Source organism: Haliaeetus leucocephalus, unplaced genomic scaffold, assembly GCF_000737465.1.
Source record: "Haliaeetus leucocephalus isolate CR32 unplaced genomic scaffold, Haliaeetus_leucocephalus-4.0 Scaffold92, whole genome shotgun sequence".
Classification (NCBI taxonomy): Eukaryota; Metazoa; Chordata; class Aves; order Accipitriformes; family Accipitridae; genus Haliaeetus; species Haliaeetus leucocephalus.
This window is the reverse complement of record NW_010972528.1, coordinates 301096-317988: the sequence shown is the minus strand read 5'-3', so window position 1 is coordinate 317988 and position 16893 is coordinate 301096. Positions and strand designations below refer to the sequence as shown.

The following is a 16893-nucleotide window of genomic DNA, read 5'->3' as shown; positions in this document are numbered from 1 at the left end:
TGTCCTTGAGAACTGTGGGGCTGAAGGGGCGGCGGGGGCGGGAGGCTGTCGGGGTGGTGCGGAGGCCGGGGAGCGGTGCTGGGCCCCGCGACACCCCCCCTCCCGCTGCCCCCCCGTGCAAGGTCTGTGCCTCCCTTCTCGCTGTCTGCTCCTCACGAGGTCAGCCTGACCGCAGGGAAGGGGAAACAAGCAGCGCCCGACCTCCCTGAGGTGTAAATAAATAATACAAGCAGCCCTCTGCCCTTGGAGGCTGCTGACTCTGCTGCGAAATGTCCCCTTCCCTTCAAGGCCGCTGAGCGGGCGGCCAGGCTCAGTGCAGCCCGCTGGCTCTGGCGCAGGCCATCGGCAGGTGCCCAGCGGCTTTCCAGAGCTGCTTCCCGGCCAGCAGCAGCCCAGGCAGGACGGAGGACGTGGCATTTACGCGAGGACGTGAGCTGGGGACACACACACGGCAATCAGAGACTGAATGTGGGGATGTGCTGTGCCCTGCCAAGGCAGGCTCCCCCTGTTCTGCCATCTGCCCTGCGCTCAAGGGTGTCCAGGAGCATGCAGCCACTTATTTACTAAGCCCAGCCCAAACTCAAATTCAGTGCTCACCCTTTACTGTCACGCTTCTGGCTGCCTCAGCCATGCTCATATACTAAATCACTGTGGCCAGCGTGCGAGTGTTTCTGTGTTGCTGCGTATCTGGGTTCCAGCCCTGAATTCACCCTGGTGCGTGCATTTCTGTAGTGCCCCAGAGGAGGCAGAATGGAGGTCCTGGAGGAGAAGGAGGAAGAGGAGCAAACAGAAGAAGAGCTGAAGGCTTTGGAGATGAGTGATAACCTCCAGGATGTGGAGATGAAGGTGTCTGTGGAGCAAGTCTGTGTCCCAAGTGATGTACCGTAAGTCACGTGTGTCTGTCAGTTACTGGGATGAGCGGAGACGGTCCTTTTGGGGTTCATGGGGAGATTGTACATGTGTGGATGGCACGTGTGGTCCCCTTGCACAGCAAAGGGACCTGGTGTGTTTGTCCAAGAGTGGGCACGTGTGAGTAAGATAAGATAATTCACTTCATTGTACATTCATTCCATGCTGTCTCATGACACTATATAAAGATCCCCTGAGCCTCTGTGTATATGTCAGCTTGCCATCACTCCAGAGGAGCTTGGCTATGTCAAAATCATATTCTTGGATATGATCCTCATTTTTGCCCTGGGAAACAGGGAGCCCCTGCCATGTTTTGATAGCTGGTCATCTTGCCCAAATTGCTCCTGGCTTATTACCTGTGTCTGTCTGCCTCCTTCTACCCTGGAAGTGATTTTGACTGGAGCTCCATTGACACATCCCAGTTACCATCCTCGTACAAGACAAATTCCCCGAAGGAAAAGAAGCTGCTGCACATCGCTGACCATTTCCTCCAGCAGTACACTCACCTCTGCCCCGACCGCAAGCTGCTCTTCCTCCACCCAGTCAACGAGTGTGGCGTGGAGGTATGGGGTGGTGTGGGGCTGGGCCATAGTGCAGGGGGCACTCAGCTTCCATAGTGTCGAATGCTGGGGAAAGACAGCAGCCCTTCCTGCCCTCCCTTCTGACCAAAGGGAATGGGAACCCATTTGCTGTGCCCACAGCACCCTGAGGAGGCACACAGCACCCTGGGAACACTCCAGCTGTCCAAATCCACAAGCGTGTTGTACCTCGCACATGGTGGTGGTACCATGTAGGCTGCAGGCAGCTCGCAGCCCTGCAGCATGATGCTTAGGAAACAGGAAAGACCACAGAAACATAAAGGAAAGTAAAAGAAACACATGAAATAGCTAAAGCTCGGGCTCAATCACAGATAACGGAGTCTGGATCCAGCATTAGGTCTTATTCTGAACTTCATAGAAGTTACAGGGAAGGAAGTAAATGTGGAAGTTTGTGGTCTGGTTTTGTTTAGGACTGGGCCCAAGCTGCACAACTGTTGTCTAGTTCTGGACCTGATGCTCCCCAGGCATCTGAAATGGCTACTTTGGACCAGCTTTCCCCAACATTTATTATATGATTAACATGCAAGGCAAAAAATCCTGGAGGATGTAAAAGCTGGAAAGGGCAGTAGCTATTTGTCTTGCTTGAAAACTAAGAGAACAACTGGCTCGCATCTGTAATGTGTCTGAGATGAGCTTCAAGTTTTAGCCACAGACAAGCAGATGGCCTTTCAACCCCATGCAGTTTCTGTCTCGGAACAGATGAGGAGCATTACTGACGCTGTTGATGCTCTAGGGAGGTCCTGAATGTGAGCTGCAACATCCAGGGGCAGTCTGAAGGTGGCTTTGGAGAGGACACTCTGCCAGGCATCTCTTGGCTAACCAAAGTTCTCTTGTGGCCCTACAGAAGTTTGTGAGCACAACAATAAGGCCAACACTGCTGCCTTATACAGAGCTGTACCACTGGGATGGCTGTGCCAGCTTCGTCTCCGATTACCTCACCATGGAGCCCCTCAAGTCTCCTATCACACCGGTAAGAAAGGGGCTGCAGTCCCATCAGAAACATAATGGAGGTGACAGAAGGGCCTCTCAGCAGGACACAATGTGGAAACCCCAGTGGCTGGGATTACAAAGGTCTTTGACTCCTCCATCATCCCCTCATTACTTAGGCAACCCCCCAATTTTCCCAGGCCCTGTGCGCTCTGGACTGACCTGTAATCCCAGTACATGTACAGTGTTGTACCTGTCAAGCAATTAAGCACCATTTCTACAAGATTGGGCCTGACCCCAAATGTCACCCCATATGACCAGCTGGTCTGCTGTGGGTTGCAACGGCTGACAAGCTTCCTCTCCAAAGGCCAAGATGCCTTGGAACAAAGGAGCATATAAAGCCCAGGGGATGATGCTTGACCTCAGTGACCCATTCCTAGGGGCTTTAGACATTTCTATCCCAATTTTCGGGATATTTTGGGGTGGCTGAAGGGAGATTTCTAGACTGACAAGAAGGGGTGATGCCAGAGTTTGGGCAAGTTCTTGGCTGGTGTGAATCAGCTAAGGCAAGGGGAGCACACTCTGCTAGCAAAGACTGCTGATGCCCTGCAGAGTGCCCCAAACAATCTCCACCAGCTCCATGCTGGCCAAATGTGTCCCAGGAGTTCCAGGATCTCAAGAGGAACTCTGGCACTTTGGGACCACAGAGAATGTCTCTCCATTTAGCAGACAGACTGCCTTGATCACCTAAGGTGATCTCTGAGATCTGGGAGCAGATTATGTAGAAACTCTCTATATGCAGTACGTGCGTATTGATCCCTTTGCTCGCTCACTGGTGGGGGCCAGAAGGGAATATGTTCCCTCCTTTGAACTATAATTTAGCTTATGGGTCTTTTGCTTTGAAACACTGCAGACAGACCAGCTAGAGATGGAGGTAAGCCCCACTCCAGAGTTGTGGTTAGTGTTAGGTTTTCAGCAATTTGATGAGCTTGTCCTGCCCATCTCTCCCTATGGTTAAATTTGTCACCAGATTTGGCGTCAGAATTTCCCCACATCACTTTGGAGGGGACTTTTTGGGTCTGTGGCTTGTATAGGAATTCTATGTAACAGATTCCCTATGGGTGCAGAGCCCAGGGACATGGGCAATGCCCTCTCTCTCTCTTGCTGTCTGCCTGGTGCATGTTTCAGCTTCACAAGACAAACACTGTGAACATGCATCTCTCTTTTTCAAGCCTAGTTCGCTCTATTCCCCAACCACCATCCTGAAATACCAGAAAGGGAACTGCTTTGACTTCAGCGTGCTGCTGTGCTCCATGCTAATCGGGGCTGGGTATGATGCCTACTGTGTGCACGGGTATGCCACCCACAAGATATGCAGCCTGGATGAGACTCTGAAGCTGTGCCCACTGCTCAGGAAGCCACAGGAGGTGAGACGTACAGTGAGTGGGCAGGGAGAAGCCCCACATGCATGCTCAGCCTGTTCATTTCCAGTGAGCTCCAGAGTTGAGCTAGGGGAAACAGCTTCAGGTCCACACTAGGTTTCAGTCTGTACCAAGCAGGCGCCTCACCAAAGGGATCTTTTGAGTGATTTCCACAGTTCCTTAAGAGGCCTCTTTGGCTTCACTGTATTCCTGCTCACCAGGTCCAATACTGCAAACTGCCAAGGGCTGGAAACTGGGAGGTACCTGTAAGCCACACATTTTCTCCCTTCTCTTGATCTCTGCTGGGTTTCACAGCAATACCCTGCTTTTGTGGAGGCAGGTACCAAAAGAGGGGATGAAGAAGAAGTCCAACAAGTATAGAGTTAAGCCCCCACCAGACCTGCAGAGCAAGTTTGAACTTCAGCAGGAGGCCAAGAAGGCAGCAGAAACTGAAGCTGCTCAAAAGAACAAGGAAAGAGAAGAGGAGAAGGTCACGGTGAGTTACTGAGGTCCACCTCACTGTAAACTCTGGGAGCAAGAGCTGAGACACAGGTAATGGCTGACCAAAGAAAGGAGGTCACCACCCTCTGCCATGAAGTATGACACAACCCTGATCATGGCCATGATCACTTGGCCTCTGGGAACACAGTGTGTGCTGGCACAGGAATATGTACTGGGTATGTACTACCTCACTCTTCTGAAGAGTGTTAAGGGCCTGGAGATCTTTAGAAATGGGCAGAGGAGAGAATAAGATTGCCACCGGGTTGGACTAAAGAGGCAATGAAATGGCAATAATTACTGCTCTGTCCTCTGTGCTACAGGAAGTGGAAAAGCCCAAGCGTGACCCTTTGTATGGCTTACGGGTGCACGCATGGGTTTTGGTTCTGTCTGGGAAGAGGGAGGTTCCCGAGACCTTCTTCATCAACCCCTTCACGGGAAACAGCCACAGCACCATGGATGAGCACTTCCTTGGGATTGAGAGTGTCTGGAACCACAGGAACTACTGGGTGAACATGCAGGACTGCTGGAACGGCTGCAAGGTAACAAGCCCTTAAGCATCCTGTGCCTGGGAGGGACAGCTGGGCTAACCTGAGTCCTGGGGAAGTCCAAGATCAGCAGTGATCCCAGTTGCCACTTACCATTCCCTGTGTTCGCTCTGGTCATGTTGCTCAGATTATACAGACTCTGGAACTGCTCCAGGACATCCTAGACCCTGAGCTAGCAAATTAAACCCCTACAGTGCTAGAATATCAGCTTTTAAGGCTGGCTGAATGCTCATTCTCTCAAACAGCTTTTAAGGCAGAGGGTGTTTTGAGCCTGTCAGGCATGGCTCAAGGCAGGAAAGATCTTGATTAGGCTCTTCCCACAACTCAGCTACTCCCCAGCTGATACAAAGTCAGTGAGGCAAGGATCTGAGTTAGAGCAACTTGACGTTGGGGCCATGCATGGCCCAAGGAAGTATGCAGAAGCATTTCCAGCAACTTCTCATCTGTGGCAGAAGCACCATGAGGAAAGGGGTCTGCAGCCCTCTAGGCACAGGGGCAGTCTTTGGAGTCCCACCAACCAGCCAAGGGTCTGACAAGACCACCTCACTGACATCCAGGGTCTGTCTAGAGTCCTTTAACTCTGTGACACCCAGGCAGGTCCAGAGCACCGCAAATGTGCGGGAGCAGCATTCAGTTTAGTGTCAGGCCCTTGAGACTGCCCTGTAGTTCAGTGGGTTTCTTCCATGTGGCCTAGGATCTCGTCTTTGACTTGGGTGACGCTATCCGCTGGGAAATTATGCTTTCAAGAAGCAACAAGCCTCTTCAGCTGCTCTCAGATGCTGAGGAGGAAAAGGAATTATCTGACAGGGACACAGATGACATGGTGAGTGACCCAAATGATGGCTCTCATGCAGTGGGGATGCTGTATTGAACTGGTGTGTTTGCAGGCCTGCCTGCCTGCCTGCCTGCTGCCCTCTCCAGGTCAGATCACTATTGCTTTAGCTAGGTTTTGGTTGACACTTTAGATTCCTTCTCAATCTTGAATAGTTCTGATGCTTTTTGAAGCAGGACCCCAAGTGGTACTTCTGGTGTCCTAAGTGGCTAGGGATCTCTGTAGGCCTCCAGTGCATTGACCTTTGGGATGAAATAATTTAAAAAAATAAAATCCAAACTGAATTTTTTCTGGACACTCTTTCTCTGCTGGTTAGCACCCTGCTCTTCTGGCTGCTAGGTGGAGTTGCCAACCAAATGTAGAAATGTATGTACTCTAATATACCAAAAAATGTTGTGTACTGGAAGCAAAAAATGGTATGCTGTCCTGGTGGTGGGAGAACGCAGCATGATAAAGCAGGCATTGTACCAGCACAGCAGGACGGAGGAACACCAATAACAGTACATTCCCTTCTGTTATCTACTCTCCTCAGCCTGTGCCCATAAACAGGAAGCAAAGCGCCCTCCATAGTCTACATAAAACAAGCTGGTCATTGGTTTGAATGATGATTGTCACATTCGTCCCCTGTCCAGCATGAGTGTTAGCTGGAAGATCATTTCATTAGGCTTGAGTAGGGGTGTACTAGTGAGAGTGGGGGGATGCAATAAAGCTCTCCTTCCACGTGAACTGCAGCGTGCTGCTTGCCTCTGTCCTCAGGCTGTGTGTGACTGACACAGCTCTCATAACTGCGCCACTGTGTTCCCCAGGACCAGCACAGCCTTGCACAAGCTGAGCTCTGATTGCTGCACCACATTCTCAAGAACCAAAATGCCTCCTGGCACAGTAAGAGAACCTGCCAAAAATGCAAATCTCTGCTTCTGTTTCAGCAGGAAAAGGGGGAAGAAGACATGAGTTTTGACATGCCACCATCGTGGGTAGCCCCAATTCAGATATCTCCCAGAGGTATGTATTCTTCCTTTGCCTTTTGCTTGCCCCCCAGCTAACCTTTTAGTAGATTTGGGACATTTGTTTATCTGACTCAAGAATTCTCCCTTCAGGATGGACAAGGTACAGCAGTGAAGGGCAGTAGATGAAGGCAGCAACAGCTATTGATTTGAATGCCTGCCCTCAGTGCACTGTCTCATCCTGGGTGGGAGCCCCCCAGCAGACAGACAGACACACACACAGTGTTTTCCTGCCAGCTGAATGATTTTGCCTGGGATGGACTTTCTGTTACCACTATGCACAAGGGACTGCCCCTGCATCATCAAATACCTTTTTTGGGAGAGAAAAGAGTTATTATACTATAACATTAAAGCACAACAGGCAGGGTCTGAACAGCTTTACTGGCAGCTGAACGCAATCAATAACTGCGTGGTTTCCTTTAGACCATGGTTTTCTCCCTCTTGAATTCTTTTTCCTTGGGCTGAGTACAAGGGAATCAATTTTTCTGACACCTCTCTTGCCCACTGCAGAGTTTGAGACCCGCTGTTCCCAGGGGAGGAAGGTGATCCTGTACAAGAAAGCAAAACTGGAGAAATGGGCACCATACCTGAATGGAAATGGGCTGGTGAAACGCCTCACTGTCTACGCAGACTTAGACTGTAAGAGGGATGAGTGAACACACTTTATGCAGTGAGCAAACACAGCCTGGGGTGTGCTGATGGGAAGGGGGAGGTGGTCCCCTTTCTGCCAGAGTGTCTCTCATGCTTTCTTATCCTCGTTTCACATTTGTGGGGGACTTAGCTACCACATCTTCAAACGCTTCATCTCGCTCCCTGTCTGACAAGCCCCAGAACTTCCCAGCATTGTTAGGGGTTCCTCCAAGAGTTTTAATCTGTTTTACACCCCAGCGGTGAGGCTGTTCAGTGTCGCAGGTCAGCTGCTTGGATCTTCAGTCTCCAGAGAAATGGAAGACTGGTTTGAATTGATCCAACAGTATCATTATTCCCATTGGTCTCGACAGGAGCCATAAAAAGGGGTAGCTACAGACTGTGGATATTTCTGTACTGGAAAGCATTATTTTTCAACAGCTGGTCCAGGAAACTGTAGATTCCTAACTGGACATACAGTGTCCTGTCCTCAGCACTCTTGGGTAGTGTAATGCCCCTATCTCATTTCCCTTCCCTCCTGACACTGTCATTAAGTATTTGGGATGGAATTTCTCTTGCCTAGCCATAGCCATCCGCCATGCCACCTTCTACCCCTGAGCTGATTGCTTTAGTTCTTGTTGATGGAGAGGAATAAACCCTCTTAAGGTGTAATTCATCTACTCAAATGTAGACTAGGATTCATCTACAAAAGGCCCCTGTGCACAGGGCCAATTCCAGTGACTACATGTTGTCTACTGCAGCTGTATCAGGAGCACAGGGTGCTTGCACAGCCACTGAGAGCTCATCAGATGAATCTTGCCACCTCCAACACAGTGATGTAAGGTTGTGAAACGGTTTGTCTCCTGCCAGGTACTGAAGTAGTGGAGGTGAGGGAGTGGTTCAGAAACCGAGAAGACATGTTGAATATGAGAGAAGTGAATAAACAGACACAGCTGACCACAGAATACTTCAGCCCAGGACACCTCCTCGGTCTTAAAGGTATTCTAGCTCATCTGGGCAGTGACTGCAGCTGATGGGACTTATGTGAATCTCTTCTAGCAGTGGCAAAAGTTGGGGGGGCAGCAAACTTCTGGATGAATTGCCTAGATAAATAATGTGGTCTCCAGTGGAGAGTAGAGAATTGGTTATTGTCTTCCAGTCCTGGACAGTGTTTCCCCCCAGCATAACGGAAGAAAAATACATACTTATCACATATATAGGGTGATATAATTTACTTTTACTAGTAGACGTGATAGAGGTAGAAACTTTCTCCTTAGGATTATGTTCAGTCTCTCAGTGTTGTGCAGCTGGAGGAGAGAAAGTCCTGCATCAGATCTCTTGCTAAAGCAGCATTTCACCCCAAGAGGCTGCGCCCATTCCTGGTTTGGGAAGAGCAGGATCCAGGCTCCACTTGCTACTGCCTTATTGTGTAAGGAAGGCAGTGGCCTTGCAAAGCTGTCCTGCCATCCTCAGACTGTGGCATATTGATACACAGCAGTGAGGAGATAACATTCCCTTCTTACACTCTTACATACATTTGATTTATTGGTCACTGAAGAAAATGAGACTTTTCTGGACATGCTTGTGTTCACCGTATTACGGTTGCTAACTCTGAAAATGTATGCATTCTCTCTTATGTCCTTAGCTCACACCTATACGTCACTGGAACCAGAGACTGAACATACAATGGAGTTTTACAACGAGGCGCGAGTCGATGGCCTCCAGAAACGTGTTGAAAATGATAATGAGATGACGGAGTACTTTGTGGGGCGGGATGACTTCCTGCATGTTCGGCACACGGAGTTTGGCAAAAGAGGAAAGAAAATACACTTGGCTAGCACTAGAACTGACATTAACTCCCGGCCTATAGTGGTATGGCCAAGGCAGGAACAGAAAAATACCTGTTGCTGTGATATTTATACTATGCAAAACATACTGCCTAGGGCTTTAGGTTAATTTTCAGTGGGCACAGCCAAGGCAAATCTCCAGATGGGACGTCCAAGCCTTGTTCAGCTGCTGTGTCTCACAGTTGCTTGCCTGACAGAGAGCTACAGTGTGACCAGTTGTCACGAACTGCATTGAGCAGCTAGAATGAAACTAGGAAATTAAGACTTGGCAAATGCACGTCAGAGGAAAGAAAAAAAGCTTGACTATGATTTTGGAATGAAATTTTTACAAGACTCAAAACTAGTCAAATGGTTTAATGATGAAGTGTCCTATCACTGATTTGTTACAAGCAGGTAATCTACCTCTTCCTCTAGTCAGGACTGATTTGCAGAACAGAAGAGGGAGGAAATACGACATCTGGCAGTATGGCTCAGATGATTCACCTGCCAAGACAGAGCCATGCAGTGGCCTGCCTTTGGACCAGCACCCAACATGTTCCTTTTTCCTTCCCTATATTGAGGAATATGGGAAACTGTTGTGCTCCAAAATACCTTGCTTCCTGCAGTTCCCTTGGGCAGGGATGCATCCCAAGCTAACTTTTGAGCTTGGAGAGCATACTCAGCTCCACAAATAGGAGACCTCTGTATTGCTTTAAGCAGCTTTGTACTTTTTTTCTCAGGCAGAGGAAAGAACACTAGGACCATGGGCCAAGAGATGCCATTGTAGTCCAGGCAGAAAAGCCAAATTTTAACCTTGGGTTTTTACCCAACTCTGCAAATCTTGCCAGTTTTATGTTGTCTAACCTACTTCCATCTCTTTTTTTTTTTTTTTTTTTCCCCACCCCCATTAGCAAATCAAGGAGTGTTTTCACAGAAACCTAGAAAAGCCTGCTGATGAAGATGTAGCAGAACGTATCTTCCTGATCACAGAGGAGACAATCCATCTGACATACCATCTCAAGGATAAATACATTACTGCCTCAAAGAAGGATTTCTTCAAAGCAGCAGACAGGGGTAGGAAAGGAAATGAAATCGTCATGACCCCAGAAATGTGCATCACATACCAGGTATGGAGAAAAACTACTTATATCTTGAAGTTTTTCTAGATCACAAGACACAAAGGGAAGGTGAAATGTCAGTGGAAGAACTACAAGCATGACATATTCCATGCTGCCCCTCTGCTCCATCTGCATCCCTCCCTCACAGACAGCCTCCAAGGCTGACAATGCGAATGCCCCTGGAGATGCACTGCCATGCTGGAAGTGACTGGGCATGCAGGACATAGTGTAGCGTGAAAGGCTTGCTCTAGCTGTGCCTGAGGTCATCTTCCCAGACTTGGTCATCAGGCAATGTAGACGCAGCCACTGGCATCCTGCAAGATGCTCGTTCAGCAGCTGTTGGGCTCAGTCCTGTGGATTCATGGCAGGGAAGCTGAGATTTCCTCTGCTATTCTCTCTTGAAGAAAAGGCTACAGCAGAAAAGCAGGAGCAGACATACTGGGTTCTAGCTCCAATTCTGCCATGGACTTCTTGGGTCACATCATTGCTTAAATCTCCCAGAGCTTGCCCTGCAGATGCAGAGCAAGATGCTGAGGCTTATTGCATTGCTGATAGATAGATAGCCTTAAATAAAAGATGTTCCCAAAAAAGTGGAGCGCTGCCATTAAGCCAGATTCTCTCATTCGGCGCGCAGGGTCACTCCACTAACATCATTGATGTAAGCCTGTAACCAGGGGCAAAAGTCTGCCAGTAAATTCTGCAGTGATGCTGCACAATTACACTTAGGAAAATCAAAAAGAGATTGCAAATACAGGATTATTTAATGTTATGCACATTTTTTTAAAGTTTCTATTTCCCATTGGGGAGAATACACAGAACACAATTGCTGGAGTGCCATCCTTTCATCTCTAACCCTGCAAAACCAGTTCCAACCATATAACAGCGGCATCAGCAAAGTACGAAATGTGCCATCTGGCTCACATTACTGATGGATTCAAAATCAAAATGAAGTCTAATAAACTGTTGACCATGGGTTAGATGTTTCAGTGATGGAAATCAGTGTCACTATTGACTATAGCAGAATTGTGCCAGTTTCTGTTAGCAGAGTACCTGGTCCGTGCACCCAGAGCAAGCTACTGTCTTTCACTAGCTTATCTGCTTCCAGGCGGGGTCCTCTGAAAAAGACAAGAAGCTGCTCCATCTGTACAAAGCGTTGCAGCAGCTAACAGAGGAAGAGAAACAGCTGAAGCAACAAGTCCAGCAATCTGAAGCAGAGGTAACAGGGAGGTGTCCACACTGTGTCAAAGTTGGTCAGGCATGGAACCAGTTTCAGCTGACTGGTTGCCAAAGCATCTTCAGCATAAACTGTGATAAAAATAAAACTCTAGTGTCACAAAGCTGGTCTCCATGCTGAATTATCAAGCTTGCAACTCAGTCGTTGTTCTTACTCTTCATTCTCTGGGGGGTGAAGACAGTTTTGGAGAGCAAATGACAGCATATGAATTGGGGCATCTGGAAACATGTCCGCCTTTTGCCTGGGAATGAGACCAAAAAGAAAGGATATTGTATGTAACGTTGTATCTAGTTGCTAGGCATTTCCAGGAAGTCCCATCTAAAATACTGCAGTGACTTTTTGTGGGAGCAACTGTAGGGCAATACTTCATAAAATACATTGCTTGTACTGCTAATCACACTGTGACTGGTGTAACAAATCCATGTTCTTGGAAGTCTTTGTAATTACCTCATGATAAATACAACCATTCAGCAGATGGAGACAAAGCTATTGGATTTTATTTTTTTTTAATGTTTTTGTGAGGAAGAGGAACCCCTGAAGGAGCTGGAGAGGGAATACTCAACTATATTAGCCCAGAATACTAGTAGTAATTAAGAACAAGATTGCAAAAGTCCATTTTTTTTTCCAGAAATTTGAAGCTAGTTCACTGTGACCTCATGAACTACCTTGCCAAATTTCTCAGTCTTGATGTATCAATGGACAAAATATTCACGTTGCTTGTGCTGTATATCCAGTTAAGACAAACAATGAGCCAAAGCTATCAGTGCAATTTCAAAAGTAGTGGCAAGACTGTGACTCCAGAAGAGCTTTCTTAACAGATAATATCAATAATTGTGTTAAAGAATTTGATACAGAACAGCAATCTAAAAATAAGACTGCTATCAGCTTGATGTGTCAGCAGGATATCAACATATTTGTATCGATCTTCTATATTTAACCTTATGCTACAGTTCTTGTATGCAGTATCTGCTCTGTTAGCAGGTCAAGCATGTAAAAGTACTGTCATTTTGTGGGAAAGCTGAGGGGTCTTTCTTCTGATTTTTTGGAAGGTGTTAAATATTTTGAAGATCCGCGAGAATGAAGAAACTGCTGTTAAATTGACAGTTTCAATTTATAATACAGAGAGGAATGAAAAGAGAAGACAACAGTATGAAGCCATGGTAGGTAGACTTCGTTAATCCAGTATTTATTACATGTACACAAAGAAATCCAGAGTAAGCTGCTTCTCTCTGAGGAATTATCTCTGAAGAGCTTTAGTATCGTTAAAATATACTGGGCCAAATCCCTAGCAGGTGTAAGTCAGCACAGCTTCAGTTGACTTCCCATGAAAATATAACATGATCATGCTATGACCTTCTGACTTTCTGGAAAAACTCACATCACAAAGAAAGATTATTGTTTTATTTTGTTTAGTTAATAAAGAAAATAATTAACAAGGATTAGTTGATAATAGGGATTATGGGGGGAGTATGATAATGGATTCCAAGCTGCATCTTTCTAGCCAGGGCTTATTTTGTTAGGCAAATATGCACTTCTTTGTGTGATATGAATCAGTTGTTTTCTTGGTTTTCATTATTACTTGCAAAGCCAATTTTGTTCCAGGATCTCTGTTGAGGAATTAATACCTTATGAATGTTCTGGACAAATAAAAAAAGATTCAAGAATAATTACTTGCAATTTTTCAAGATCTCCAAGATGCTTCCTGTAAATGGTTTTTAGACTGAGCTTTCCTGGATGGAGAGGTTATAAAAGGTGATATTAGGTTTTACATGCCAAACTTCTGGCGTGAAACACAAGCAGGAGCAAAGATGCAAGAACCAGCTATTTGCCGGCCTACAAGCTGGTATCACTCAAAATACCCTGTCTTAATCTCTTTCTGTCCAAATACAAATGCGTTTTATAGAGCCCTTCTTGCACCTCAGTGGATAACATGTTTTGTGTAAGAGACATCTCTACAATCAAGGAAATCAGGAGAAATGTTAAAAAGGACAATAGAAAATAAATTGCAGAATAAAAACCACATTAGGAATGGGTTGGTATGCAAAGCTAATGCAAAGCAGTAGTTTTGATTAAAGTATAGGAAAAAGAAACATTATTTCCTCTTGGGGGTAGGGAGTAGCGGAGTTTTGGCCTTTGCTTTTGTTTTGCTTTATCACAGGGTGTTTGGGGAAGCAGGTAAATGGGACCATGACTCTCTCTGTCCTTTCCCCTCCAGAAGAACACAATGGAGGATGAGCTTCTAGAGGGACAAGAGGAACAGGATCTGGATTACTTGGCACCTTTCCTTATTCAAATTGGCCACAGAAAGAAAATGACCAAGGGGCAGGCCCTGCGTGTCAGAGATGACTGCCTGACTGATTTGAAGCATCGTCTCGTTGATAAAGCTAACATCATCCAGGCTCGCTTTGAAAAGGTATTCCCAGCCTTGCTCCAGGATGTGCATGTTACTGGAGTCTCTTCTGCACTGGCAGGAGGGTAACACACATCTCATTGTGACAGCAGGCAAGAAACAAACCTCCTTTGATTACTTTAAGAGAGCCATAAACATGCCTGTATATTGTTTTTTTTGTCATTAGTGTGTGAAGATCAAAGAACAAAATGGCTCCAGGGTAAAGTTTAGTCCCTATCTCAATCAGAGCTGATTTGATTCTCCAGGGCTTCTTGAGTACAGTGAGGCAACACGTTCAGGTTTTGCTGCCTCTCTCTCTTCCACATGTTTTGATTCCCCTTGTTTTCTTGTTCTGTGAGACCTCATCTCAAACTTACTGCCTCCTATGAAAATAAACCAGCTCTGATTTGTGGTTTCCTTCACCTTGGCTCCCTGAACTTTGAGTTGCACTTTTGCATGCCTTTGTTCCTCACTCTTCTCTCAATTACCCTGACTTCTAGTTGCTCGCTCCCCTCACAGGCAGTGGAAGAGCTGCAGAAGAAGGACTGGTGGTTTCAGGAAAATCACAATCAGCTCAGTGCAGAGGAGGAGGATGACTTCCTCACCTGTTGCTCTGAAATTGCATTTCGTATCCACATTCTAGCGCTGAGACTCAACAGGTATTGGGAATGACTGCCTAAGTAGCGTCCAGGGGTGGTCTATAAGTAAGCCCCCCAGGAACCTGGCACAGAAGCTGTTTTGTAAAATACTCTACTTGATATCCTGCTGCAGTTTTCCTCTGATATCCCCCTTCTTGTTCTAGGGAAAAGCAGACAGCACCGCAGAAATACCTTGCTCTTGAAGAGAAACTGCGCAAGGATCCTCGCCTAGCTGAGTACCTTGGACATGCCTGATTTCTTTATTCCTTTGTACCAGACACTGGAAATCGGTGCTGAAGCCTGTTAGAAGCAGCCTGAAAAAAACATGCAAAGGTTTTCCTATTTGCCTGCAGTAAATCTTTCATTATCATCAGATTCATGGAGATTTTAATGAACTTGTAGCATTCCACTCTCTTTCTTTTCCCTCTTTTAAGGCCCATCTACAATTACATCAATTGTCCTCTTACACAATTTCCTCATGTTTAACACTGAAGTCTGAATGAGACCTTAGCTTTAAGGTCTGCTTCTGAAGTTGCTACAAATTATCCATGCGGTATTGCAGGGCTTTTCTTCCCCAAACCTGCTCCCTAGCTGACACCAGGAGCAGGATTATTTGGGAATACTGGTTCTTTTCCAACATAATATTTTAATAAATTTGTAATTTAGTTTTATAAGTAGCACAAGCAAAGCTTTTGAACTTGTGAGTTCACAACAAATACAATTCTTTGACCTCATTTAGAGCTCTCTAGTAACTACAAAACCCAGCAAAGACTAATACTCAAGTTGACAAACTTTGGATTTTAACATCTTTATTTTTCTCTTTGAATGTCTCCACTCACTATTCACAAATATTGGCGGACAGGGTAAAAAGTCAAGAGGAATCCAGAAAGCATTCCAAATCCAAGAAATTTTAGGTGATCGAGTGTTTTGGTTAATAAGCATTGCCTGAGATCCACAAATGGAAGTCAGCATGTGTGTGCCATGTATTAGTATTTATGCAAGTCCCTGAACCTGCTAGGAAACAATTTCTGATGTCACCTATAGTACCTTAGGCACTGTGGATACTTACAGTGGTTCTACCTACAGTGCCCAACAGCTACAGTCTTCATGGAACAACTCTAATGATCACTCTCAACGAAGACTATACTGATTGCAGCTGGGGAAAGGCAGAAATGTATTTTGCTGTGATAGAGCAGAATAAGGGACATTACACCTGAAATACAGCATGAAACAGAGCAAATTAAACTTGTTTCATGGTAGCTGTCTACTTTAAATGCAATAGATACACTAAAGGGCTTTTGCAGGGAAATGCCCCCCCCCCCGGTCTATTTTATTGCAACAAAGCTATTTTCTCTTGCCTTGTTTCTGTTACATACCATTAGCTTATTATGCCTAATCTGAATATCCTAGGTTATTAAAATATACCAAATTACCCTCATAGAGAGCCCATTAATTTAGGTGCCGCTTGAAGGATGCACTCCATTTTGGGCTCAGAAATAGAACAGAGAATTCAGCCTCTTCCTGTGGGAGACAGTTGCAGTGTTTGACACCTACTGCTGCAAATCCCTGGGTCTGCCCAGGCCTCCCAGCTCCCAGTTTTGGAGCTCTGAGATGTTTCACAACAGCACATTGTGTTCCAAGCTGTTGGACCACAGCAGCAGCTGCGTATTTCACACCGTTTCTGACAGTTCTGTATCCCTCTATCAATGCTTGGCTAATGTGGCGACCTAGCACAGATAGAGACAAGCCAGGAAAGGGGAAAGCTGAGAAATAGGTCACTCTTTGAGATAAAGAGGTATTCAGATAAGAACACGCTACTGAAAAGGAACATCAGGAATTTCAAGAACTAGCCAAAACAATTTCCAAATCACAAGGACTGTGAACTGCTGAAGGCCTAGGGAGCTGGGGAGAAAGGAAGCCCTAAGGTCTCTGAACAGAAAGAAAAAAAGGAGCAAGCCAGCCTGTGGATATGAACTCATCAGTGTTAGTTCAACACCAGAAAAGACACCAGAACAAATTAATTTAAAAAATCCTTTTACAGGCACTAGGGACATAGCAGCTGCCAAAAAAAAAAATCAGCTAATACATATTATCAAGGACTAGCATCAAACTAATTTGATTTCCTCTTTTGATGGAATAATTGGCTTCAGAGAGAGGGAGGAAAGTGCAGAAGAGGCATGACTCCACCTCAGCCAGGGTGTGAGAGCGCCCAGCACGGCTCCCCTGGGAGGAAAAACAACCCGTGGCCCCGGTGGGCCTGACTCGCGGGGGGTAGCAAGAGTCAGAGGAGCTGGTGCCGGCGTTGCCTGGCAAAAAGATACAG

The 16893-nt window shown here is 46.3% G+C and overlaps 1 protein-coding gene across 1 annotated transcript; it reads left to right on the top strand.

Annotated features, from left to right (window-relative positions):
* Positions 1–750: 750 nt before the first annotated feature.
* On the top strand, positions 751–14825 carry DRC7 (dynein regulatory complex subunit 7). The gene is made up of 17 exons (XM_010583089.1): positions 751–884; positions 1298–1472; positions 2353–2478; positions 3668–3862; positions 4197–4346; positions 4678–4896; positions 5597–5725; positions 6661–6736; positions 7249–7377; positions 8236–8364; positions 9011–9237; positions 10103–10318; positions 11415–11525; positions 12593–12703; positions 13759–13956; positions 14452–14591; positions 14735–14825. Exons 1-17 carry the CDS (start codon positions 751–753, stop codon positions 14823–14825), a joined length of 2556 nt encoding a protein of 851 aa, XP_010581391.1.
* The last annotated feature ends 2068 nt before the right edge of the window (positions 14826–16893 follow it).

Bases quoted from the DNA above. Each gene is read 5' to 3' on its own strand.
- DRC7 (XM_010583089.1), top strand. From the start codon at position 751: ATGGAGGTCCTGGAGGAGAAGGAGGAAGAGGAGCAAACAGAAGAAGAG. The intron at 2,479-3,667 runs GTAAGAAAGGGG...CTCTTTTTCAAG, and splicing joins TCAAGTCTCCTATCACACCG to CCTAGTTCGCTCTATTCCCC. The intron at 6,737-7,248 runs GTATGTATTCTT...TGCCCACTGCAG, and splicing joins AATTCAGATATCTCCCAGAG to AGTTTGAGACCCGCTGTTCC.